The sequence below is a fragment of the Poeciliopsis prolifica genome, unplaced genomic scaffold, assembly GCF_027474105.1.
Source record: "Poeciliopsis prolifica strain line A6 unplaced genomic scaffold, Auburn_PproV2 SCAFFOLD021, whole genome shotgun sequence".
Taxonomy (NCBI): Eukaryota; Metazoa; Chordata; class Actinopteri; order Cyprinodontiformes; family Poeciliidae; genus Poeciliopsis; species Poeciliopsis prolifica.
In genome coordinates this window covers 6,510,037-6,536,816 of record NW_026562396.1, presented here as the reverse complement: position 1 = coordinate 6,536,816, position 26,780 = coordinate 6,510,037, and the positions used below count along the sequence as shown (strand labels likewise).

At 40.8% G+C, this 26,780-nt stretch overlaps 1 protein-coding gene across 1 annotated transcript in view; it reads right to left on the bottom strand.

Annotated features, from left to right (window-relative positions):
- Positions 1 to 8,863: 8,863 nt before the first annotated feature.
- The window catches only part of trip4 (thyroid hormone receptor interactor 4), an 85,237-nt gene continuing 67,320 nt past the window's right edge, over positions 8,864 to 26,780 (bottom strand). Inside the window, exon 13 of the mRNA XM_055044893.1 lies at positions 8,864 to 9,073. Coding sequence (XP_054900868.1) covers positions 9,009 to 9,073 — 65 coding nt within the window. The 3' untranslated portion in view covers positions 8,864 to 9,008. The remainder of the gene's footprint in view (positions 9,074 to 26,780) is intronic.

The following is a 26,780-nucleotide window of genomic DNA, read 5'->3' as shown; positions in this document are numbered from 1 at the left end:
TGCAACTTGTTAGCAAAGCTGATTCCAGCTCTGAACTTCATGTTAAGGACAGACTGAGTTGCTCCAAGTGTAGGAAACGGGAGTTTTCGGAACTTCCTTGCTGGTTTCTATGATTTTTTTTTTCTAGCTCTGGAAGGTGGATAAACACAGGATATGAATATTATCAGCGTTCAGGATTTCAGCAGCCTGTGTGTAAACATTCGGCCATTTTATTGCAACCTCTTGTTTCACAATTGGGGAACTTGCATTACGGCAACAGCAAGGGCTTTTCCCGTTTCATAACCGCACAATTTATATTGGTGAGATTTTACCTGACAGATGGACGCAATGCGTTTAATCAAACTGATAAATTACGTCCTCAGCAGCAAGTCAGCACATTCTGCACACTTTAATTAATTAGCCATTTACTTTATTCAGGTGTTTGCAGCTGATGGCCCCTATCTAAACCATCCATTTTAGATCTGCCTGTATGTGTAGCGTAGTTCCTGCTGGAAGGTCAGTCGCTCCCAATCACCTCTGGGTCAATCGCTGCATCATACTGCCACCACCGTGTTTCATGATGCACACCAGCTTGCATGCAGACTAAAGAAAAGATACATTTTAATTTCATCTGGCCAGAGAGCACTTTGTCTTGGAATGATTATTCATTTTTCATGCAACAGCTCATTTATACAGGGACGAGAGTTCGGCATCAGCTAATGCAGAGCACTGCAGCTAATTAGCAACGTCTGTCCCACGTGCAGACATGAAAAGAATGACTACAATAGAAGACCTAACATTCACAAAGAACATAATTCTCTTTAACAATCAACAAAGCAAAAATAATAAAATCAAACGTTAACATTTTGCATACATGGATATATTTGAGGTAGAAGAACAGAGTGAAAATTTCAAAGTTGACCAAATTTACTTTGCCGTTTTCCTTCTTCTTTGTGCTGATTTGTTCCTTTTTCTTCTAATTTTTATTAACATACCTTTGAGGGCAGAAACGAAACAGCTGGATTCCATTTACCAATTCAGCAGCTTCTTAAGACGGTTTGTTGCTCTGGGCTTTACTAACAGTACCAGAATATTTAAAAAAAAATACATATATATATTTTTAAAATGTGTATAGTTTTTCCCTCCATTTCACCATCATGCTCTTCCTTCTGGCGATCTCTTATCCAACCCGGATGAAATACACTAGCAGTTCATGTTTGCACGGTGACAATTACATATGCAAAGAATTGGGAACAAATAAGTGAAGCAACCTGAAAGAGGAAAAGAACGGCCAGGCCCACTTCCTGTTTTTTTTTTTTTTTTTTTTTTTGCTTAAAGGAAAGTTTATTTCTGGAACTTTCGCAAAGATTTACTGCAGATGAGCAGCAGCAAATCTTCCACATATGAGAGACGCATAAAAGGACAGGAGCTTCACAGTTTGTGAGGGATGTTCTCTCTTGACTTCAACTCATGATCCGACTCCCTCCTCTCATCGAAATTAGATCAGACATGAAAGCCGTGGCATCTTCTACTGCATGTGCTAAATTCGTCTTATTTGGGACAAAACCTGGATTTTGACCCAATTAGTCAAACGGCGATCATGCCACAGTCACAGGGTGTGTGCAGGAAGACGTTTTTTTTCTACTTGAGATGCCTTGAGCGAATGTTTCATTTTGAGTTTAGTGGGTGTAACTCTCTTTGGTTCTCGGTATCTCCAGGTTTTGTTGCGGATCTGCATGTTCTTTTCCTTCTTCTCTTCTCTTTCTTCGATTGAATTTTCTCAGGATAACAGCGCGTTTGTGAGCCTGTGGCGGAATCAGGCCTGCATTTAATGTCTGTCACGTCGCGACGTGCAAAAGCTAATCCCGGGTAATCACGTTACGCAGCCGCTGCAGCGTCGCCTTCCTGAGAAAACAGGGAGCCTGGAAGGGACTATTTTACATATTCGGAGCTTGACGAAACAATATATTTAGATATTTACGTCTCCCGACAAGAGATTTGTCGGGGCGTTTCACCCAACGTTTTTAGATAGAGTCTGCGTTTTTCCTCTGTTGGAAAAATTGATGCGGCCATAATTTGACAAGTCTCTGATGCTTTTGCGTTGTAACAGATACAGTCCACCATTCGCCAAGTCAAAAGGTCAAAGGTCGAACCAATCACTTAGCAGTGGATCTTTAGAAATGAAGGCAAATGAAAGAGATTCACGACGGAGAATCCTATTTTAATCGAATCTAAACGTCTGCTTTGCTTTTGGGACGTCAGCAGTTTTTTTTTTTTTTTGCTTTGTTTTAAATGAGTAGTGTTCTTCTGTTTGGATGGATTTTCATCTAATCGCGTTTATTTGTGCTAGTTATGGATCTGGACTGTGCTTTTCCTCAAGAGTAAAACAGATTATGGCTCTTCCCGAACAGAGTCCACTCTCTGACCTTCGCAGCTCGGGATTTGTCTGCGTGTTCGCCTTTCCGACTTTGATCCGAGACGTCTCTCGAACGTTCTCCTGTGTTCACTCTGAAGCTGTGCGCAGAGCAACGGGCAGCAGCAGAGTTGTGGTTGAGGATTTCTCTTCACTCCAACATCCAAGCTGATCACGAGAACGAATCGGACCAAAGCTACGCTAAAAGCCCAGACGACTCCAACCTGGAGAAGGCCCTCGACCATTTTCAATCTCAAAACCATTCCTCTTCTGTGAATAAACAAATATGTACGTAAAGAAAACCAAAATAAGTCAGAGATGGATCGGGTTTGTTTTACGCCAAGAAGTTACTGAATTCACAGTGACCTGCTCTGTTTACCAAAGTAATCTAGAGCCAAATCTGACTTCACCTTTCCCCTCTATTTACCCGTTAGACACATTTTTACCACAGTTTCACTGAGAAGAAGCTGGGATAACCAACTCAACAGATGTGCAGCTCCATCTTACCTATAAGACCCTCGAACTCAGTTTATTCAATGACTGTAAGTTTTAAATGACCAGCCTTGCCATCGGCAAACATGTGATTCAGCTAAAAACAAAACATAAAATCTCTAATTATTGTGTTTTTGAGGCTGCATAACACTGCCAGAGCAAATCAAAGCGTCCCTCTGTCTGTTTGGCTGAACTCTGCTCCGCTGCCAGCTCCCTAAAAACACCAGCCGCCTTTAATTCATCTCAAAGTCCCGTTGTCTCCGGGAGACACCGTGCGCCGCCGGAAACTCTCTGAACGTCGCAAAACTTCTACTGAGGCTCCTCCGCGTTTAATCCTCCTGTCAAATTGCTCTTCGACGAGCAAATATTGACGACGTCCTTCCCAAAACGCACCCTTTGTGCCGCCACCCCGGCTCGACAGGCGGCCCTCTGTGACGGATTATGAGACGGATGAGCCATAAGCTGCTCCAAGGTTGTATTGTTCCCCAGCCTGCCACCACCTCTCCTAAGTGCTCCGAAGCCTAATTCTTCTTGCAGGCGTGTGAGGATGGGGGGATGGGGAACCCCGTGGCCTCAGACCAATCAGTCTCTCAGCAAGCGCACAAAGGTCCCACTGCTTCTACAACTGGAAACTTGGCTTGACGGGTGGAGGAGGGCGCACTGTTGGGGCTGGAGTCAATTGCATTTCATTTCAATCAGGACATTCAGCTGGGCATCCTTTTGGGCCCTAAGTGATTAAAAAAAATAAAAGTTTTTCTTTTCCTTTCGGGTCTGATTTGAGTTTAAAGCCGAGGCTAAGTGGATGAACGTTGGACGACGACAGGAAGTTCAGCAGGAGCTTTTCACTCCAGAAACAGGTGGCGCCCGTTCCGTTGCCTCGTCAACTCTGATTGGTTCTCTCCTCAGCGGCAGCGGTGTGGTTGTTGTGTGATGGAAGAGACTGAGCTTCAGATACATAAACAGGAGGATAAAATACAAAAAAAAAAGTAAAAATAGTGACAGAGGCCTTTAGTAAAAGTGTGCTCCTGTGTAAAATATAACCGCAAACAGGAAATGTGTGAAAATGGCAGCAAAGAAAAAAAAAATTCAATAAATATTTTGGTGATTTTAGGCATTTGTGTCCTCGTTCTTTTCAATAGCTATCAGCACGCACCAAACATCTTCGGGCGTCGTTTCTCTTAGCTGCAGAAACGCTGTTCCAGTGTTTGGAAGTCTGGAGACGTCCCCACGCCAGAAGGAACATCTACTTTGATTCTGTCCAGGGAGTGGTGAGCCCCCACAGTGGGAGGTGACAGGAAACCACTGGGAGCCTCCAATATCGGATCATGTGCCTGAACGACCTCGGCCGACTCATTCTGATGCAGAGGAGCACCGGCTACACTCCGAGTCGTCCCCCTTGTGAGGGTCAGAGGGCAGACAAGCTGCTAAAAAGAGAATGTTGCAAGATTATGCAAATAAAAAAACCCAAGTAATTGTAGCATTGTCAATCAGTTCAGTTTAGTTTCATTATGATAGTTCTCAGATTCATAAAAGTAATGTGACAAAATCAGTGAAAAAGACACCAGTGGGAAGGCAGCAAAAAGAAAATAGCACTTCATAGCATTTTTAAATGCGTCATGTTCTTAAATTTCAACAGAAAAAGTATTTCTGTTTGCAACTGCATCGTATCGAATTCTTGCTACTTCTTCCTGTTGTCATTTCCTGTAGTCGCCATCGGACTTCTAATAACTCAAGACTCCAATTGAAACACAGTAATCGACCAAGGTTTGTTTTGTGGTTAAACCCCCAAAAAAATAATAAAAAAAAATCAATTTTTTTTTTATTCCAATTTACCTATAACCCATGGACTGAACACAGACTTAAACTCATGGAGTTTAACTATTCCATCAACTGCATTTTTCCACAGTGAAATAAGTTCCCAGCTCCATATTTTTATCATGGAGCTGAAAAGCAAACAGATTTTTATATATATATATATATATATATATATATATATATATATATATATATATATATATATATATGTACTGTTGGCCCATACTGGTGAGTGTGGTGGTCTTTATGGGCGTAATCTTAAAAACTTTTCTGTTTGCGAGCGTTTGTCTCTTTCCTCCTCCATCTTCTTCCTGCACAGAACTGTCTGCGTAGCTGCAACAGTTTAGAGGCGCACAGTGCGGAAAATTCGGTCCACTCAGACGTGTCGAGCATAAACCAGGCTTAGGAAACAACTACTGCACAGCTATGGATGTGAAAAATGAGAGTTTGGAAGACGAATACAAATACAGCCTGTTTATTTGAGGGCTTAGCTCAAATGAGACGGCTGACTCTTACTGCGACGTCTTTCCAAAAGATTAGGTCGTCGCCTTACCAGGCAGCAAGTACTGTAGGTGGCCCCAATTGCCTCTTTGACATAATTCTTTTTGTACAGCTTTGAACCCCCCCACCCCAAAAAAATAAAAAGCCAAAAAACCCTCCTCACCATTTTTCCATCCAATGAAGTATAATACGCACATGTGAACTGAATGAACGCTGCAACCGTTTTATCAATGAGTTCATTGTAGTTCAGGTCTTTTTCCAATTTAAAAGGTTCACAGTGAGCCTTTGCTCCACTCAAGCACATCACATCATCTTTTGTACAAGAAAAACCAACAGCACATGATCTCATGGTGTTTATCTAAAGAGGCTTAGTAACAACTGCATGTGCTTAATTGTTCGGTGTAACAGCAAACAGCCCTTGTTTATGTGAACCTTGGATGTCTGTTCCCATCCGGAGGAACGCAGCCGATCTGGAAGGTAGGAAAACAGAAGAAGAAGAAGAAGGAGGAAAAAAAAAAAAAGGCCACCCACAGGGCAAGTAGCTGTCATCACGAATTCACTAGGGGCTCAGTTCACTCAATTCTTTGGCAATCTCTGACAAAAAAAAAAAAAAACAAAAAAAAAAACCACACACCTTCTATTGAAGATCTTTACAAAGGAGACCTCTTATGTTCTCTGGCTGGGAGATTACTGGGAGGGCTGGTACAATTACGCGCCCTCAGTCTGAATGGAGCGGAGCACAGAGTTGTGGCTAATCTGCAACTCAAACAAGACTAAATCTAAGCTAATCAACGGCGAATCACAATGCCAGGCACTGGCGAGAAAACATTACAACCCCTCATGTGTGCGTGCGCGTGAGAGACAGAGAGAGAGAGAGAGAGTGTGTGTGTGTGTGCGTGTGAGAGACAGACAGAGAGAGAGAGAGTGTGTGTGTGTGCGTGTGTGTGTGTTGGTGAATCACGCCATGCTTTTCAAAACTTGGTGAAACACACCCCTGGGCTTGAAACAGCTCAGTCAAGGAGCCATTCAACACATTTGAGAGGAATACACACGCACACACACGGCAATGCAGGAACAAGTGAAAACATAAAATTACATTGTGCATGAAATATGTCAGGAACAGCCTGTCATAGCAGCAGTTAAGGGGCCAATAAGCAGAGTGTGTAAACTCTCAATGCAGCTGCCGAAAATGTGATTAAAACACTTCATGGTTAGCGGTAGCAGTGGACTCCAGGATCATTTTTTGAATCCAAAACCGTGACTATTGTTTTCATTATTTGAAGTGAACATTGTAGCAAATGACACTTTCATGTTAGTATTTGGAGGGGAGTTACTTCAAAGGCTGTATTCCTACTACAGATTACTACCTCTTATGTAATAAGGTTTCTTTAATCTAACCATGGTAGTTTTTTTAAAATGACTTTTACTTGATATTTCTACCAAGCCAGTTCAAGTGCTAGCCGAGGACTGGGGCGAAGCTTGATTTTAACTAGTTCCAATTTAAAACAACAGCAAATAAAGCAGTTAATATCGAGCCGAAAGGCCAAATTGGAAACACATCGTTTTCTTTTCTCCTTCCAGTCAATGTGTATGTGTGACTATAGTGAACGGCGGCAGCTTGTCTATTTAAATCACATGATTTGTTCTGTAGTCCCTGGAAACGAAATGCCTTTTATGAACAATCTGATGTTAAATTTTGATATGAGGGGTTATAAGCTAAAAACACGTGTTGAATTTTCGTGTCAGATCAGTGTTTATAAACTGCAAACAAGTGTTATATTTATGGTGTCAGACCTGTGTTGGAAACTGCAAAGATGATCCAGATTTGAGGTTTCGTGTCTGTGTTTATAAATCCTCCTGAGCGACATTTATGGTTCCAAACAGGAGGCATAAACAAACGAGAAACATTCAAGCCCTAACCAGTGTCCACTCAACTTCCTTTTAATATTTTCTAGACAAGTGTGCTTTGTCCTAAGCCAAGAAGCTGAAATTGACATTAATTTAGCAATCGAGAGTTTGCTCACAGTGAGTGCCAATCAGTTTGACCCCACCATTGAAGAACGAACTGATTTTTGAGTCCTGTCAGTACAGGAAGAAACTCTCAGGCAGGTAACTTGATATGATATAAACGCCCACATTTAGCAAAAAACCCCACACAAAAACCCAAAAATGATTAAACTACGAAATTCCCTTTTATTACCACCCAACAACCTAAGAAAAGCCCAAAGAGGCACAGACTCACACCTTTGCAGGTGCTATGAAAGAATTTTGACTCAACCTTGTTAAGTCATGTCCACATTCCAGTCTGCATTAAAAATGCAACCAGGACACACCCATCAACCTATGTCGTCTTCTGACAAATCCTCTTGAGAACATTTAGTTAGCAGAGCTTCAGAAGGAAGATTTGGTTTTTCTCCTCAAAATCAAATATCAAAAGCTGAATTACTCAATAACATTTTTAGCTTAAGTTTGCGTTACAGTAAACACTTCATGGGTTCGATGTTAAGTTGAAGTCCAACCTTGATTGGTTGTTTACTCCGTGTTTCCATTCAGGATGTGTCCATGTCCAGTCTTTTCTTGACTTTTACATGATGTCTTTTCTCCTTGTAGTCTAAACGTCTTCATCGTCAGCTACTTCTTAGTGTTTTCTGCCCTGCCTCATTCTGAGCAGAGGTGACTCACAAACTGCATGTTTGCCAGCATTTTCCAACATTCTATTACACACACTTAATAGCATGCGCTGCATAGTTTAACCTTCTCTATCACTGCTGCGATCTTCGGTCTCAGTGGGCTCTGCAGACTGAACCCACATGTGGGCTGCGTTTTATGACCATTTGCATTCAGTTTAACACGCCGAAGTGACAAACTGTAACCTCAGAATCCGCTGCGACAGTGAGAGCTATGAATGCTGGGTGTGAGAATGTTGTTGGCGTTTTTCTGAAATGATCGATAACGTCAATACGAATGAATACATCTTTTTTTTTTTTAAAAAGCGTCAGTGGATCATCAACTCTGTCTTGCGGAGTTCGTTGTGGAAAACAGGTTTGAAGCTCTGTGGAGATGAGCAGGAAGAACACACCCAGGGAAGATAAACGCATGTTGTTTGGGCTGAAAATACCCATGTGTCCAAGTGTTATCCTCCGTTCTGGCATGCCGCTACACGTACTCGGAAAGAGGATCAAATTCCATCGAAGGCAAATCCCAAACCGAGGGCTTACCGGAACCGACGACTCTCAGTACTTCATCCTCCTCTGCGCTACCATTTCGAGGTGAAAACCTGACAACAAAAATAAGCGAACGTTGATTGAGGATGACTGATTGCAGTGCTCATTCAGAGTTAACCATCTTCTGCATTCTTGTTTCCCCTGTTGGTTGTCGCCTTTGGCATCGACCCCCTCCGCCCTTCGCTGCTGTAATCAAATGGTTTCATTGAAACTAATGACATGGCTGAGCTTTTTTAACAAAGTGCTATTGTTCGTGTAAATGTGGCTCTAAGTGAAAGACGGGTAATGACAGGCCAGGGAAGTCGAGCTGCGTTTCTCAAGTAGCCGTTTAGGTTCTGCTTGAACTCTATCTGTGGGCGACCACAAGAGCAGTCTGAATCTTTTTTGTTTTTTGAACAAACACAATTTCAAAGGTATTCGCAAAAGAAATAGCCGTTGATAATAATAATCAAACTTTTATTGAAATGCTGCAAATGCAAGTAATAAGAGTCAAAGATTCAAACAGCATTGGTCATAAACTCCAGTCCAGGTTGAGACCAGAAAATGTGAATTTGCCATGTGAGCAAAGAGCCTTTCCTCTAGTGTCACACTGCAGCTGATGGGACCAGCCCCTTCTTGGCACCCTGGTGATAGTGGCTCTCCAGCTTCCCTGCAAGAAAGAGGGGGAGTGAAGGGGGGTGGTGGAATAGAGGAAGGGTGGGAGGAGAGAAAAAAAGGAAGGGATGAATCAAAACACCATCAAAGGGACAGGATGACCTTTCTGAGAGCTCAAGGGCTGCTGATTACAGGCGGCCTCGGGTTGATGCACAGAGACATCGAGATGATGAAGGAAAAGACCAATGAGACCTTTTATTCAACAGCGGAGACTGGAAAATAGCTTTTGTTGGCAGCAAAACAAGATGTGCTTTAATTCAGAGATTTGTCACAGACTTTAATTACAGGAGCATTAAATGCAACATAAACCGAGACACAATGAAACGACTAAATGCCACGTCTTCAAGTTAAGTTCGACAACTTGGCCAAATACACCAGGCCTGTATCACCAAAGAGAAGGTTTTTAATACAGTTATTATTATTCTAATGTCTCAGAACAGTGGAAATAAAATGTTTTATGAAAGACAATTAGATTATTATAACAGCCTTGATATCAATGTAATATATATATATATATATATATATATATATATATATATATATATCATCAGCATAAAACGACATGCAAATGATGATTGAAAAATAAACATAATTGTATCTATGTTCAAAGAATTTACTCAGGACCAATACAGATCCCTGTGGAACGCCGTTATTTTGAACACAGACTGTTCAAAACTCCTGGTGTCCATTTTGGTGGGGACAGTTTACAGTGATGCAACAGAAATGTTCACCATCTTTTATTTTTTTACTCATTTACAAATGTATTAATTCATACAGAGGTGTAGAACTCATTCGTTCACAAAATGAAACATCTAATAATTCATTAGATTCTAGTGATCCAATGGCAGGAAGGGTTGAAGTTAAATCACTTTTATGACTGAGCTGCCAAGGGAAGTCACCAAAGAGCCGAATTGACGAGCAGGTGTAAAGTGGAGCTCAAACGTGCATATAACTGTATATTATCACATGAAAACATAAAAATGTCTTATACTAATATCTAGCAAAAAGCATTGTTACAACATTAAAAAAAAACATTTAGGAATGGCACTCTGGAGATGCAGCTAATAGGTGAGTGTATACCATCAGCTGAAAACTGTGAGAGACAAACGTGTTAGCTTCTTTAACATCGTCCATTCATCATTACTTGGTCTGACGGTCCACAGAATGTAAATATCTGAGCACTTCTGTGAAGAGTGCATCTTCAGGAAGGGTTTCGCCACGTTGTTATTCATATAAACGCTGCTGGCCATGAAAGCAACAAATGCCCCTGCAAGCCGTTGACCAGAGCTGACCTCCTAATCTACCGTAACTGCAACCTTTTTCTGTCAATACAGCATCCCCCAGTATTGATCACATTTCTCCATTAGAGCTCATCCTCCCAAAGTACGCTCCGCTGCTTTGTCCTTTTCTGCAGAACAACCCCTGCTGGATTCCGATAACCCGTGTCGACCTTGTCCTTAACTGCAGAGCAAATAATGACCCCGTGTCTCACCGCCTCACACAAGCCTCCCGTTTGTGAAACCGCAGCATTAGCCGGCTGTTTTCTCTCCCCGTGTCTGAGGCAGGCATGAGAATGATGCAAGTGTGACAGGCTGGAGCTGCAGTTGTCACTCGTGCTCTCTTTTTTCATGCTGTCACGTTATGGCTGAACTCTGTGGGTAGCAGCGGTATAAACACGGTGTTTAGCACAAGCGCTGTTTGCTCACCATTTCCAAGCCCGTCTTGAATGGCTGTCAGTGTGTCTCGGTTCTGCCAGAAGCGAGTGTTGCTTCGGCAAGGAAACCTCTCCAGATTTTTTTGTTTTTGTTTTTATTATTACTACTTGGCAAAGGCTGCCAAGAGGTTATCCAAGATTACATTAAGAACAAATTAATCTTAGCAGAATTTTATGCCAGGTTTAAAATGCTTTTTGAAACATTCAGCAGACAAGGGCCAGGGAGTAGAGCCACTGTCGCGTGTCTGTTAGATGAGTGTGTGTCTGGGTGGGGGAGAGGGAAATAAATATTAGATGGTAAGAGCCCAATAACTGTATCATAAAACCCAGAGATGGCAGTTGTGCTCAGCAGAGCCCAAGTCAGAGCGGTGTTGTACCAGCATAGGCAGGCTCTCTCTGTTCCGGGAAGCCGATCGTCTAACTCCTCCAACTGGTTCTGACCTCCCCAGCTCTCCTGGTGGGTGTTTTGTACGGGGTGGGGAAGCCAGAGCCAGAATCAATATTGTGGGAAATTCGCCGCGGTAAATGTTTTTCCTGTCTTCTTCTCATAACGTGGCAACGTTTCCGCGAGACGCCGCGTATCGGCAAAACATGAAAACAAGCTGATTGTCGGAGTCAAAGCAAATGTGGAGGGAATGAGCGCTCGGTCTGTGTCGTCGGCATGGTTAGCTCCCCGCTCATAAACGCAAAGCCAAGCGTGAAAATTCAAGAACAACTACGAGCTCTGCAAACAAAGTGCCAATGCTGTCATGGTGGAACAGGTTGAGTGTTGTAAATATGTCAGCCGATTTGAGAGACTTGTGTTCTTAGAAAGAGAAGGGCAGATTTACTTACATGAAAGGAAGGATTGCAGTGTGAATCATTTGATGACTCTAGAACCAGACAGCAAGACTTTCATCAGCTTCTGGGGATTGCTTTGTTTTGTTTCAGCATTATGGTTATTAATGAGCTATGGTGTGGTTTTAACATGACATCAGCAAACTTCCTGCTCACCCCATTGGAGGACACGCAATACACGATTACAGGACTTTACTGGATTAACGAGGTCAAATGTCTGTTATTCTAAACTGCGGCCATTGTTATAAAGCAAACATCGTCGACAAAGTGGTGACATTAATTATTTTGAATAACAGCGCTGGGTCATTTGGTTGCTGTGTTATTTTTGCCCTCTTTTAGTCTGAATCTTTTCAAAGCAAGTTTTTCCAGAACAAGACGGATTTTATTACCACCGGATGTTTTGCACCAACCCTGTGTCAATTTGTACAGGATGTCCCCTACATGCCATTAAGCTAATTTATGGTCTACTTATAGTCTAAAGTTACTTCATGTGGTAATACAGCTATAATATTTTACCAGCAGGAGGTTTATCATGTTATTTTGGTTTGATCAGGGCTTGTAATCTAACTTAATTCAGACGACTGGGCAAAACCCAACATCAGAATCACAATCAATCAAAAATAGGTGTAAGATTTCAGAAAATGTACCGTTTTATTCATTTGCACCGCCTGCTTTAGAAGGACTTTTTGGAGCATGTCTCTCTCTAATACATCACAAAGGTTTGCTACGAAGAGAAATAAACTGATATGCGATTGTAACTGAATTGGCAAAAGCTGATGGTGAGACTTTGGTTGTTTCCGAAGTGCCAAATGAAAATGTAATGTGTTAGCAATGTGTTGGGCCATGAGTTCCCAAATGGTGCGCAAACAAACAATAAAGTCCATCATTGCTTTAACCATTAAAACAATATGAAAAAACGCATTTTAAAAATTATTTTAAGTTTTTTATTTAGTTTCTTAGTTTTGAAAACTAAAAAAATAAAACACCCACTTTTCTTTTTTTTTCATATTTTATTTTGAAATGGAAAAACACAAATTTGACCGCCTGTGTGTGTCTAAGGCTTTTACCCAGTCTCTTTGAATTTTAACATGTTTTACTCCTTTGTTCACCTGGTAATTAAAAACAACTAATTTCTTTAGTCTTCAACAAGTTAGTTCATTGTCTAGCAGCTTCTGACAATCTGCAACCCTGACCCTCCTCCCATTTCATTTTCTTTCAAGACACAAACTAACATTTGAACATCGCTTATATCAAAAGAAAGCGAAAGTGAAAGATGCGGTGCGCTCTTTGACCTGCTCAGGAAACAAAGGTGTTAGAAAGGTGACAGCTGCATGCCGATGAGTGCAGCAACATCTCTGCAACACACTGGGACATGTGTGACAGTACAGCTCTTGTTTCATGTCCCTTTCAAGAACTGCCTCGGCTTTGCGAGGTGATGCTAAAAATGAAAGCACCAGGTGCTGGCAGCGACCAAAAACCAGAAGACTTGTTGGCTGAGCTCAACCGCGTTTTGGAAATGTGGCCTAACCGTTTGCTGCAGATTAGCCACAGAAAGCCACCTATAGCTACAGCGGAGAAACTGAACTGTGTGAAAAGTGAGAGATGGCTTAAGTGGTTTGAGCTTCTAGATTAAAAAACACAACAAAGCAAAAGATAAAAAAGTTTTTCCAGCTTTCTAAAGAGTCAAATGTTGCTGACATCTTTCCCTGAGGAATCATAACTTTGAATGATCTCTTTAGCATACTAAGGGTTATAGGATCTTTCGCTACAATAAAACAGCTTAAACTCCGCCTGTGGAGGACGCGGTTCAGATCTGAAGAAGAAAAGCTGGAACCGCGACACGTCTGATCCCACGACTGATTAACTGGTACCAGTGTTACTAAAGAGCGAAGCTCAGCACCGGCTCTGCGATAAATGAAAGACAACCGTTTAGGAAGCGTCTTTTAGACAGTTGCCTCCCCTCATTAAAACATATCCTCTCAGCAAACAGGAGAACAATAACAAGGTTTTGAGCAACTGTTTGCTGTCAACCGGAGGACGACGAGCGGGAGGAGAAACCCTGGGTCTTACAAGTAGACAGCTGCCAGGAGACCCCGACCAGAAACGTTAAATATTCCCTGTGAAAGAATAAAAAGCGACTTTGGCTAATGGCTCTGGAGCTGCTGAGCTGTCGCTTTTCAAAATAGATGCTGTGGAGTCAAGAAGAGCTTCAGGGAATGCAAGTTAAAGAAGAAGGCGAGGTGTGAAGGAGTGGGTGGAAAAAAAAAAAAAAAAGAGAAAAAGCAAAGGAAGAAAAAAAGGAGACACGAGGGATGGGGATGAGAGCGGGGCGCGACGGAGGACACTGCTGGTGGAGGCAAAAAGAGAGAGAAACAGAAAGGCAGGACCATCGATTGGCTGAGATAATTTCCCATTGATTGCTGCACTGTTTGGAGATTGCTAGAGAGAGGTTTATTGCCCGCGCGCTGCAGCTGGGGATAGAAGGCCATAAAATAAGCACAGGTTGTCTGCAGAGGGCCAGCTCCATCATCAAGACCATAAAAACACACGCCGAGCCACACAGACACACTTAGACGTCCACTAAACTTAAATAGTCTTTTCCCATAATAAGAAATATAACTGCCCGCATACTATTACTGTAACAGATAATGGGGAAGTGCAGCTCATTGCAGATGGAAAGCGGCCGCGCGTAATCCCTTGGAAATCCAGGGGCAGGAGTGCAAAGAGTATTTATTAGAATGAAATAGAGGTCCGCTGACATCCTCCCCGACATCAATAACACGCAGTCCATCAGCCTCCTTGCAATAATAATCATAGGAATAATTGCCAGGTTGGTGTTTCTGTCTAAGAGCGACTGCCCACGCACTGAGAAAAAAAAAGAAAAAAACGGATGAATCCTATTTTCCCTTTTGTATCTTTTTTATCACACATCAATCCCAATGCACCTGAATAATAAACCCGGAACAGCTATGCATACGGCGCGCATGTTAGCGCACCTTCTGAAGGCACACTGGCATGAGGAAATTGCTTCATGCCTACAAATGGTGACACAGAAAAGGGAGATAAAATGGAGCACCCGGCAGCTCTCTGATTGAATGTAACACCTTGAAAACTATCTGTTTCAGTGATTCCCAATGGGTTCCCACCGAAAAAAGAAAAAAAACCCTGGCACAAAGAAACCGAGGCGAGAGTAAGAAGTAGCTGAAAGTGTAAAGGGCTCTTTCAAACCTTAACTTAATGGCAGGATTCAGTGGCTTGAACAGGGAGCCAGAGTTGAGAAATATTCCAAAAAAGCCCAAATCAAATGTGTGCTTTATAAGAAACTACATCATAGGCAAAGAACCTTCAGTTCAGACATTTAGAAGATGGTGTTTGGCATTTTATACAAGGTTTAGGTTGTATAACCTAAACCTACAGTTTATTTTCAGCAGAGCTATCTCTTGACCTACTATTAATGATGTGTGTTTTACAAAAGTTTTTAAAGCAGATCTTCATCTAAAGACGAGTCTAAGGAAACAGTTTGCTTATAATAAGTGCTGCAAAACACTCTGGGATTCCTCTGGGAATTGTTAATGGATCACTGCTTTTCTTTATTTATGTTGAGTATAGGTCAAATGTTTGGAAATCTTTTAACTTTTCAGCATATATTAACTTATCTGCATGTTTTATATGGTAACATAGCCAATCAATCTTTATGACATCGCTCTATGAAATATTCCCAATCTGTGGATTTAAACTACCATCTCCAGATTGGTATTATAATTTATGGTACTTTTTTCCCCCCCAGATGACCATTTAGATTTATTTAGATGAATATATAATTGAATCTAACATTTCTAAAGACATGAGTGAAAACACCTAAAGTTCAATATTTTTAAAGTGCAGCTCTAATTCTGCTGCGACCGTTCAAAACCGAGGAGTAAGGCTAAGTGGTGCATCGCTGCATTGAAATTCAGTCTTAAAGAGAATAAAAGCTCAGTCTGAATGTGTCCAGAGCTAAATTGAAAGACGGACTGCCCAATTGACTCGCCTCTTGTGAGGTGGAAGATTAATGGGTCGTTTCCTGGAGCAAAGTGATCGATTTAATTCCTGGAGATTTTCAGGTTTCTACAGCTGCACATGTCCAAAACTGGTCCTTAAATCAGAAAAAACTGGAGTCTTGTGTTTAGATGAATACAGATTGAATCTGTATTCAATCTGTATACTCAACACTACACAAAGCTTGTGTAGTGTTGAGTTCTTCACTTGATTGGGCCATTATGAGTCGCAGACCGCACGAGAAATCTAAAAAAAGAAGTCATGTCTGGCTTCAGTTATGTATCCAGCTCTAATTGGTAGATCAATGCAGCGCCACAAAAAAAGAAAAGAAAAAAAATATTTTGCACAAGAAATTCCCAATTTTCTTGATTTCTGCAGATATGGTAAAAGTGTAAATCTGATGGTTTCACTTTTTTTCTCCTCTTCCTTTTTGGCGCTTCACCCCAGCGATGTTGCCTTTTTTATCTTCTCCTCTCCCGTCTGGTCGAGCTAATGCACCTCCAGCTGAAGTCATTTTGAATGTGAAACCAAGCTGACAGCCTCAAGCACTGCAGGAAAGTGGATGTGTACAAAACCCCAGTAGCCAGGGGAGCAACAGCAAGAGGGGAGGGAAACTGCCTGGATTCCCATCTTGCCGTTAGTCACACCTAATTTAAATTCCCTTCCTGCGCTGCCGAGCCAGTGAATTTACAAGTGGATAGAGGAGGTGCTGTTTGAGACTTGTGCTGGCATGCTGTTTGCAAGAGGTTAGGAAGACGCATCAGCCGTGCTTCCCACTGCAGAGAACAGAGTCTCTCCCATTGCTGGGTCTGTCCAAACCTCCCTGCCTGAAGCTGTTTCCACAGACGCTCAGGGGCTGAAACGGCTGAGTGATTCCTCCAACCAGCACTGCACCGTTGAGTCGATTTAGTCACGCACATGACAGTTTGTCACAACTCTCCAGAAATCCAGAGTCTGACAAAACAGGGACAGCAAATGTGGTGATGGAAAGTAGAGTGAGGGTGTATTTAGTCGCTCATTAATACTGTCGTTTTTTTTAAAAATTGTTACTGGTATTAGTTGATACAGTAAGTTCTTTTGAGCTTTTTTAAAATGCCATTAAAAGCTCGCACGCTGATGTTGACCTAAAGGTCTGGCCTTTTAGCACCTCATGTTTAATTAAACAGTCGTTAAGCTTAATCAGGGGTGGTAATAAAGATAGTTTCCCTTTTTTTCACAGTAGAAAAATTTGCGCCTTTATTCATAATAACCCAAATACAAATGATGCGAGTCCCGGTTTTCAGAACATCACAAGTACTGCTGCACCATATTTGTGTCATGTGTTCATGCTTTGCAAGTTCATGATACATTAGGAGAGTTGGATATACTCCCACTGTTGTTTACGGCCACAGCTGATGTATATATTCATACAGTGGTTACACATGTGAACATGTGATTATTCCACACTATCCCCAGAAGGCGCTGGTTGGGATTTGACCACTATAAATAATGGACCTGTGTGTTTAACTGCATACAGCTTTGAACAACAGCCATGTATTAACTTTCTTCATACATGTACTGACATAAATAGAGTTGGTCTAGTTCTGTTTGACACCAACCAACGAGAGGCTGATCTGCAACCGGAGAGATTTCACAGCGTTATTTGAAGGGTAAGAGCAACACCGGTTGTTCAAACATTGTGCATTACATTTGCTAGCTCCTACTGACTTTTTATGGCAAAGCAACAAGCTAAAACTGCATGAGAGACGGTAATGCTCACAACATTATACTCTGGCTACATAAAAGCAAAATATGTAAGCGATTAAAAACGACAGTGATCACTGCTGCAACTTTAGCGTTTAGCTAGTGTGTTTTTAGTTAGCCACAACACACTAGGCTAAGGGAAAGAAACATGGAGCAGTTGCAGAAAGAATAGATGTTCTTCTGTCTTGAATGCAAGAAAACGTGATCAGATTGAACGTGGGCGAAGAAGTGGAGTTGGTGGAGGAGTTTAAATACTTCAGAGTTCACCTGGAGAGCAGACTGGACAGGAGCTGCAACAGTAAAGCTGCCTACAAGACGAGACAGGGCAGACTGTGCTTCTAGAGGAAGCTTAGGTTCTTAAAGGTCTGCAGCAAGATCCTGCATATCTTTTGTCAGTCTGTTGTGAAGTGTGTAATCTCTTCTGCCATCTTTAGGTCCAGGGACTTAAAAAGGCAAAACAAGCTGATTAAGAAGGCTGGTTCTGTTCTTTGGACTACCTGGAAAATCTGGAGACGATAAAGAAGGATTCTTTGTAAAATCCCGACCATTGCGGACAACCCTGAATGTCCTCTTCATTGGAGTGCTTTAAAATAAAGCTTCCTCAGTCAGAGGCTTCTTCAGAAGCACTGTGATACAGACTGCTACAGGCGACTCTTTCTGCCTGCTATAACTACAACAACTCTCTGAAGAGGATAAATTGTATAGTTTGAGTCACAACATTTAAGTTCCCTTTGGGTTCAATAAAGTATTTTGCTAAACAACATTTTACATTTTTATACACACATGTTGGACATGACGCCAGTTATAAGTGCCTACAGCTAAAACATGATATATAGGGTCAATTACTAATGTTTAAAGGGATAGTCCACGTTCCTTTTGTTGCTTGTAAAAGGTATCTTAGAAAATCATTATCTAATTATAGAATGTGTCCTTGATAAATTAAATTACACAGTTATTGCCTGAAAGCAGTAGGAGACTTACCACGACAAAAGCAAAAGTTGACTTTTGAAGTGGAAAATTACAATAAGGTCACATCTGCTAGTTGTATTTCTATATGTTTATTCTAAGTTCCTGTGTAGTCCCACCAAGACGAAGCTATTTGGGTTACATGTACAAGGTTGGGAGTTGTTTTCCACAGCTGCATCAGAACCAGACTGTCTCGCCTCTTGTTTAGGAGCTTTTATCCTTGGTATAAAACTCATGTGTAGTCTCTGCCTGGAAGAGCTTTTCATCCAGAAACTGCTTCATTATTGATTGTCCTATGAGCTCTGAGGTTTATTCATAAATAAACCTGATTGAGTGATTTTTTCTGAACAGTGCTTGGAAATAGTTTTTTTCCCACGACAATTTGGTGCCGTGACCCAGATCCTTCGACGGGACATCCGAGGACGTCAATGGACAGCGTTTTGGAACCGACCTGGACTAGACTCCAGCCTCACACCTCGTTTAGGTCGGCTCCACGGCTCCAGCCCTGGGATCAACAAACTCAAAACCACTGTTATCAGGTGGGATATTCACTCAGGCTAACAAATTCACTTAGCAAATTCTAAATGATAAAATCTAAAATGGTCAAGGATCCGATAAACCTTTCTCCCTGGGGAATGGAGATTGGCGTTATTCTGGGTTGAAGTCCCGGAAAGAAGAAAATAAAATGAAATAAAAAACTAAAAATAAAAAATGTTGTGTGAGGAAAGTTGAGAATGACAGTTTTTCACATTAACATGGAGCACAAAGGTTTCTATATTCCCCAAAGTGCTTTTGCCTCCACCTGTTTCGCTTTGATTTAAAATCTGGAGTGGAGGTGAAGGGAGAGTCTGCCCATCTGTCCAAAATATGATTCCAATTCATGCCTCACTTCAACCGTTTCCTTTTACAAAAAACTGGAAATGTTGCACTTACACACTTAATCCATCCATAACTTTGAGACACAAGGAAGGCAGGTTGAAGAGGTGAATTTGGATCAACTGGATGAAGGAGTCTATGAAATCCGAATGTTGAAAGGATGCTGATCTTTTCATGCTTATTTATCCTCTTCCTTATTTAATGATTTGGTCTTCTCACATGAATCAGTCAAGTAATATCCCTCCATTGGAGTAGTTTCATAGGAATGTTTTCTTTTTTAGCAAGCTTTTTTTTCTTGTCATAAGAGTCATTCCGACTCCAACTGGCTCCTCTGCTGAACATCTGGTCATTCCTCCACAGCTGCAGTGTAACAAGACAATTTATCTACGCAAATCCCACTATTTGTCACATCATCCCTGCAAAGTCATGTCTTCATCTCACCAGAATATGTTCATTGTTCCTTAAGAAATCTTGTCCAAACGAAAAACTAACTCAGGACTTTTTAAGAAATGGACCTCAAAACCTTTTAATTGTTTTTTTGGGTGACCCCAGGCGAAGGTTCTCAACAAACACTTGTTGCTGAGACAGCACTGGTTTTACGGCGCTTGATCCACTGCGTCTCGGGGGTGGAAATGGAAAGAACAGATGCTGATGCGGAAACAAGGGGTCCAGATAAGCACTGCAAAAAACGTGGTGGGAAAAGCTTGCAGTGATCTAAAGAACGGTGTCACGCACTATATTAACCGGATAATGATGGCTATTTGTTGTTCAACTGTAAATAAATCTAAACAACAAATGTCTTTAGTAATAAATCAACAGATGCAAATATTACATCCAGAGGCCTGGTTGCGTCATCATAAGGCCAATGGTGAGTAGAACAGGCTTAAAAACAACTCTCCTCTCTAGGGATCACATTGCTCTTGTAATAAGCTCTGCTTTTCCTCCTGGCCCACATTCCCAATACAAACATACATAATGAGGAACTTGCCAACAGCAGATTAACTTCCTGTGGAAGTGGACAACCAGCAGAACTCAGCTTGTGTTTGAACAGTTTAACGTCTGTCAGCCAAACAACGTTGGACATAAATAGGCTGTCAGAAGAAGTCGTGCACACTGAAAGCTCATTGCATCTGTTTAGTCCGCTGGAAATTAGTGATGAATGTTTCAAAAACTGCTCAGAGCTTAGTTCTGTCAGCTTAAGAAATTCCAATACGTTACATTTTTTTGGTTTGAGGATTTTGCACATATTTCACTGGAGCTTCTGCCTTTGAAGTTACCCGAGGCAAAACTCATGCAATAATAAATGCGTTATTTAATGTTTGAAGAGTTACTTAGAGGCACAATTTGGGTTGCAGATAGGATACCTTTTACAAGAAGAATTGGCATTTTTTTCCCCAAGCAAAACCTTCACTTCATCTTGCTCAGAACTGCATGCACAGATGGATATTTCAAATATAACCAGCTGATAGTAAAAAAAAACATGTAGAAAAAGTGCATGTTCTGAACTTAATGAACTTTGCTGAACTTGTCACAAAGGTTTGAAACGAACCAAACTTTATGGCAGCTCATTAGGGTAACAGGTAATTCTTCTGACACACAATTAACACTAATTATTCCTTTGTATTCACATCACGCAGGGCAACCTTAAACACATTTGTGTTCAATGCAATACATTTGTGATGAAATAGAAACGACATAGGTGTGCCAAAGTGCTGCTCACTACATGCAGCTCGCCTTTTGTTGCTTTGGTCGTTTTACACAGAAACCAAACATCTACAACTGGACATGCATGTCAGTCCTGGAGACTTTTTATACATAGTTTGATGACTTGTCATACAGACATTTTCTATAACCTCTTAAAAAAACCTAACCAGGTAGATGTGATTATATGACTCCAATTTAAATATCAGCAGTAGGCTGTCATAGTTTCACTGGATGGATCAGGAAGTCAAGGTTTAAGCAGTTAATTTTCTCAACTATTCATCAAAATATTTGACAGAAATAAATGGACTGGCTCAGCATGCGGGCACATACTGTTTTGGTTGTAACTTGTAGGAAATGGAGTAGGCTGGGCCAAAATGGAAATGAAAGGATACAACAAATGAGTCAGAGCCGTAGAAGTGCTGAACAAATGATATGTTGCAGTTTTGTTCTATGCACAAGATATAAATAAGTGCCGAGCTAGACACGTCTGAGAAACGATACGTGCTATTTTAGCTAACAGTGATTATTGGACATTGGAAAGAATTGGAAGGAGACAAAAAAGCCTTCACTAAACAGCTACTTTATGGGTAAAACAAAGTGGAGGTCTTGGAGTGATTGTTGAAGGAAAGTAGAGAAATCCCAAACACTGGAAATCTTTCTTCTGCGACAAACAGTACTTTAATTTAACTGTGTATTCTTGCCTTTCCCTTCACTTTTGTGTTTTTGTCATGCTGAATACCATTTCATTTAGTGGTTCTGCATCGTGCAACAGATGCAGTGCAGAGAATTTCCATTGCATCCACAGTTTAGGTTGAAATTTGCTCACCTGCCCACACTTCAAAGACATGAAGAAGAAGACGGATAGCTTCTCTGGCAGCCGTGCGTTATGATGTCCTACTTTGTCATGGCAGATTGTTGCAGACTGTTCTGAGCTAAACAGAAACCGTTTCAAAGAAACCCAAGCACTGGCTGTTCAGACGCAGCAACTGAAAAACCTATAATGACTAAACAAGAAGGTTTTATCAGTTACTGCCTTTGTTAATGTGCCACAACAAGAGAGAGCAGGTTTGCCCCACAGCCACAAGTGATTCATTAAAACACGATTAGGCATCCCAGATTACCAAACATCTTATAAAGACTTCCAACGCCACAGCAGCTGCTCGGATTCATCGGCAAGAGGAATGGAGATTAACGGTCCCGATGACACGCCAAATGCATCACTTGACATACTGTAACATTTCTTTTAATCATCCGCAGATATCTTGCAAATAGTTTTAAATTTCACAACAAAAGCTTTGGGAAAATCTCAAAGCAAACACACTGGGTCTTGTCATCACTTCGCGGAGCCCTTTGAGACGAATCCTGCAGAGGTTTTATGTGGTGAGAAAAGAAACAGATGGTTTTATTATTTGTCCTTTCAAGTGGATTGTAGCATCTGGGCCATCGGGTTCTTATTTAAATTCAGCTGAAAATCAGCTGAAAACAAGACCCGCATAAGAAAGAATCTACATTTTTATGAACTGTCACATCTTGCCGGAACCATAAACATAGGAAGAGATGCTGAGGCTGCACAAGATGTAAATGCAGAGCGGGCGTGTCCAATATATGGAGGATGTTATTTCTTAAGGCAGCTGCCCAGGGTTTGATTCCTTTGCAAAGTGTCTTCCTCTCAGCCCACTTCCTGTCTGATTACCGTCAATAAATGCTGCGTGTGGCACAAAAAAAAAACAACTGTTTTCTAAACTTTCAAACGGATGCAAGCACAGGAAATTTATGTGAGCTCTTAAGTGTTCACCTTCATCTTTGATCCTCTACAGGGATTTCAGCAAAGAGGCAGTCAAAATCTGCTTGGAGGGACTCGGGGAAAACAGCCTCGTCTGACAAGCCTTTTTATGAAATCATTAGAAATGAAAAGCTAAAAATTAATGTGCCTGAGTAACTTTGTACAAACAGTAGACAGATGTGTTTTAAATCTACATTCCTTTAAACATAATCACTCTCTAGCGTGTGACAGATGCAGGGTGTTGCATCAAACATGATGTGCAAATTAGAGAGAGCTACAACACTCTCCACAGCAGATAGAACAGATTAGCATTACCAGGCGCACACTTCATGCACAGATGTGCAACATCTTTATGCGAGACAACAAATACATGTGACTTACAGATGCTGGTGAGCATTTATCAAAGGAAAATCTACTAACCCACTCCTACATTTCCAGAGGACTGACAATCCTTCAGTTGTCATTAAGGATGACTTCTAATTTCTAAGGTTTCCCTCTAGCCCTTTTCTGATTGGCCCTTAATTTGAAATCAGAAGAAGTTGTTTAAAATTCTGCACTGTACAAAAGGCTGTCCCTTTACAGAACCAATAATTCATCAATTTTGCTTTTTTCCTTTATGTAAAAAAAAAAAAGCAAAATGTGTTTTCTTTTTCCACTCCACACTAAATATAATGTTTACCTACCTCAGACATTCGCATAATACAGAAAAAACAGAGAAAATGGAAAATAATACACACTCTAAGTGCTTATTATGGATTTGACAGTTAAATATTTTTTATTGAAAAAAAAACAAACAAAAAGTCTGTGTCTTTTCATTTCTTATCTAGCTATGTATGTTAGCATATGAAGACAAAGAAGATGAAGTGCTGTTCGGAAATTTCTAGAGTGAGACTGAGCGTCCCTGAGTGATCAACTAACATATTAGCTAAATTAATTGGAAAGTAGATCAAAGGGGATCTTTCTGTGTTGCTCCAAATTTGTCTATTAATTGTCACAACGCAACAACTTCTTCATCAGTGCGGACAGAAACTCTGCATAACGCAGCATGCTATCGGTAATGTTGCTTCAACATTTCAAAAGCACTGTTGTCAATTCTGTGGCAGTATGTGGAGTATCTGTGGTGGCTCAGAGTTGTGATGCTCATGCTGGGACGTTTTCCAACAAATGTCAGAAACACCAACAACAAATCTGTGACTTAGCTGGAAATCAAACTTTACATGACACAGAGTCAAATGCTAGGAAATGACTCATTGAGGCAATATTTACCCGAGGCAATGTTTTCCTCCTACAACACAGACAAGCAAGGCAGATATTTAATAGTGTGATAAGAGAGTTATTTTGGAGTTTGCACTCCAGAGCCTGAAAAATTTTTACTATAAGGGTTAGATAAGCCTAACACTTCCGCATTCGCTTACTGTTTTTCTAGAGTTGTGGGGTTCATAGTGGAAGTAGTTCTGTTACTCATAATTTGTTCTTTCTGTAGACTATTGTTGATTTGTTGTTGTTGTTATTGAGACATTGCATGTTCGGACAAATACTTCAGCTGTTGAGCTGAAGGTTTTTTGATATTACTTTTTAAAGGTTTCCGGATAGTTATTGCGATATACAACTGTGGCTTCAGGATGATTAGCGTCCCAAATAAGGCCTGATATAACCAAACCTTTATTAACTGAAATAAGTGCGAGAGGAATGGACAAAGACTACACCACTGGCTAACGGAGGCAATTTCTGAGACTGGCCATGCGTAATAATGAACTTAGGGATGGACACTATAAAGATAACAGCCATGTGTTTTGCATTTTCATTCTCTACCGTCTCTATAACACCACTCTCTATTATCTCTTACTCAGGAAGGCACACATCAGAAATCACAGAGAAACCCAGAAGACATAGTGAACCACCAGTTTTGGTTAAAACATGAACAGAGACCTGAAAAAATAATAACAAAAAAACAAACAAACAAAAAAAAAACCCTTGAATGCAAGCTCTTTCCTTCAGTAAAACATTATATATTCTATTTAGCTGTGATGTAGGATGTACTTAAATTAGACACTAAGCCATGTAGCACCTGGGGGAATTGGACTCGTGTCCATTAGGAGCAGGGAAAGAATTGTTAAGTCATGCCGCTTACAATCAATAAAAAAAATAAATCAGGTTTGTGTGCTTTGCTCTGTATAGGGTAGATCCGACGCTGATGCACAGTTATACGATCATGTCTCAGCTGCTACAAACCACCTATCACCCGTTTGAAAGGGAAACACTGAGCAAATCCAGTACCCCGTTTAGACTTCTCTCCACTCTGGAAGAGATATTTGAAGGCAGCATACTCAAGAGCGAAAATGAGAGCAGACATTAGGAGATGTTTTATTCTTTTCACAATAGCTTCTTTTCACCTCGTCTTGTTACAGCAATTACACCGTCACCAACGAAAACCCGAGAAAAAAACAGCAGCTTCTCCAAGCAGTCTAAAATGTCATTAGTGTCTCAACATGTCATTAGAAAGGTAGGTTATCATGTTAAACACAAACTGCTAATCACACCTGCATGATCATTTGAACCTACCACAATGAGAAAACGACTGCAGCAGAAGAAGAACAATCATTTACTTCCCACTGAAGAACTTGGAGATTAAAGGTATTACCCTTGGAGCGAATAATGTATTTAAATAAGGGGATTGACATCAATTAGCTAAAATCGCAGCATTCAGGTTGGAGTTTTGAGTCATTTTCAAGGAATAAAGTAGCATAGGCAGGCATAGCCAACGGCTGGATAGATAGACTATGCAACAGTACAACCATTTGAAAATGCTAACGTTTTGTTAATGTTTGGACATTTTAAGAAATGACTGAGAATAAAACATGCTTAAATAATTTTGGAGAGTTTTGATATCTCCTACTTGCATCACATAATTCAGAGACATTTACATTCAGCTTGATGTCGTTTCAATTGATTCATTTATTCAAATGCAGAGTGAGCTACATATTTTATTGCCATTGAAAATTTTGTACTCTGATTGAAAGTTTTGGCTTGGTACATCTTTTCTTTACTGTGGCAGCATGAAAAAACATAGTGGAGGAAATTGCTAAGTTTAGTGATAGCTGGAAGTCCTGTGTTTTGTTTTGGTGTCACTTTGCAAGTGACAATAACAAATCAATTTTTGAGACACAATGGGCGGGTTTTTAGACAAAATCCTCTACGCTTAGATTGTTTTTAGCTTATGAATGAATTGTTTAAACAATCATTTATCTAATGCCTCATCCACTCGTAGCTGGAAATCTGGAAAGTAAAAAGAAAAGAAAAAGTAAGGATTTTGGCTTTTCAGTCAAACAAAAACTCAGTATAATAATACTAAAAACAATTTTTAAAGACTGATTTGAGAAAACTTTATTTGTCTTTGCGTGTGTACATGGAAAAACAGAAATTTAGGGTCAAAACTAGTTCAACTTATACATCTATCCACACAAATGAACCTCAAAGCACCATCTTTAATTCAGAAGTTGTGGTTGTTTTGAAGCATTCTGATAGGCTAACATAGGTTTTAGCTTTATGCTACACTGTCCCCTATGTGTTCGGTATGATTAAAACAAACCTCAGGGGCATAATTGTGCAGGCTCATGGATGAAAACCTCTCTCAAACCAATCCTGTGTGTACGATATTTTTTTGTAAACAATGTGGCGGAGAAATTTGTTTGTATAAACACACCACTAAGTGTGTACAAGGCCTGCATCCGCAATTAACACCAGAAAGAAAACAATGGAAAACGCTTTAGATAAATAAAATGTGGCTCCCTCTTCAACATGTCCTCTATGCCCCATTATAGGCAAATTGTGTGTGAAGTGTACACTCTAAGCATTTTATTCCTGCTCTGACACCGCTTCTCCATTTCTTCATTTATAATTCAGACTCTAGAGACATGAAAACCTCTTGTCAGGCTTCACACACTCGGACGCTGAGGGCTTTAAAAGAGCTACTCAAGACCTCAGTGGCCACAATGTCACAGGGACAAAATAGAAAGTGTAGCCTACTTTTCTACAGCCGCA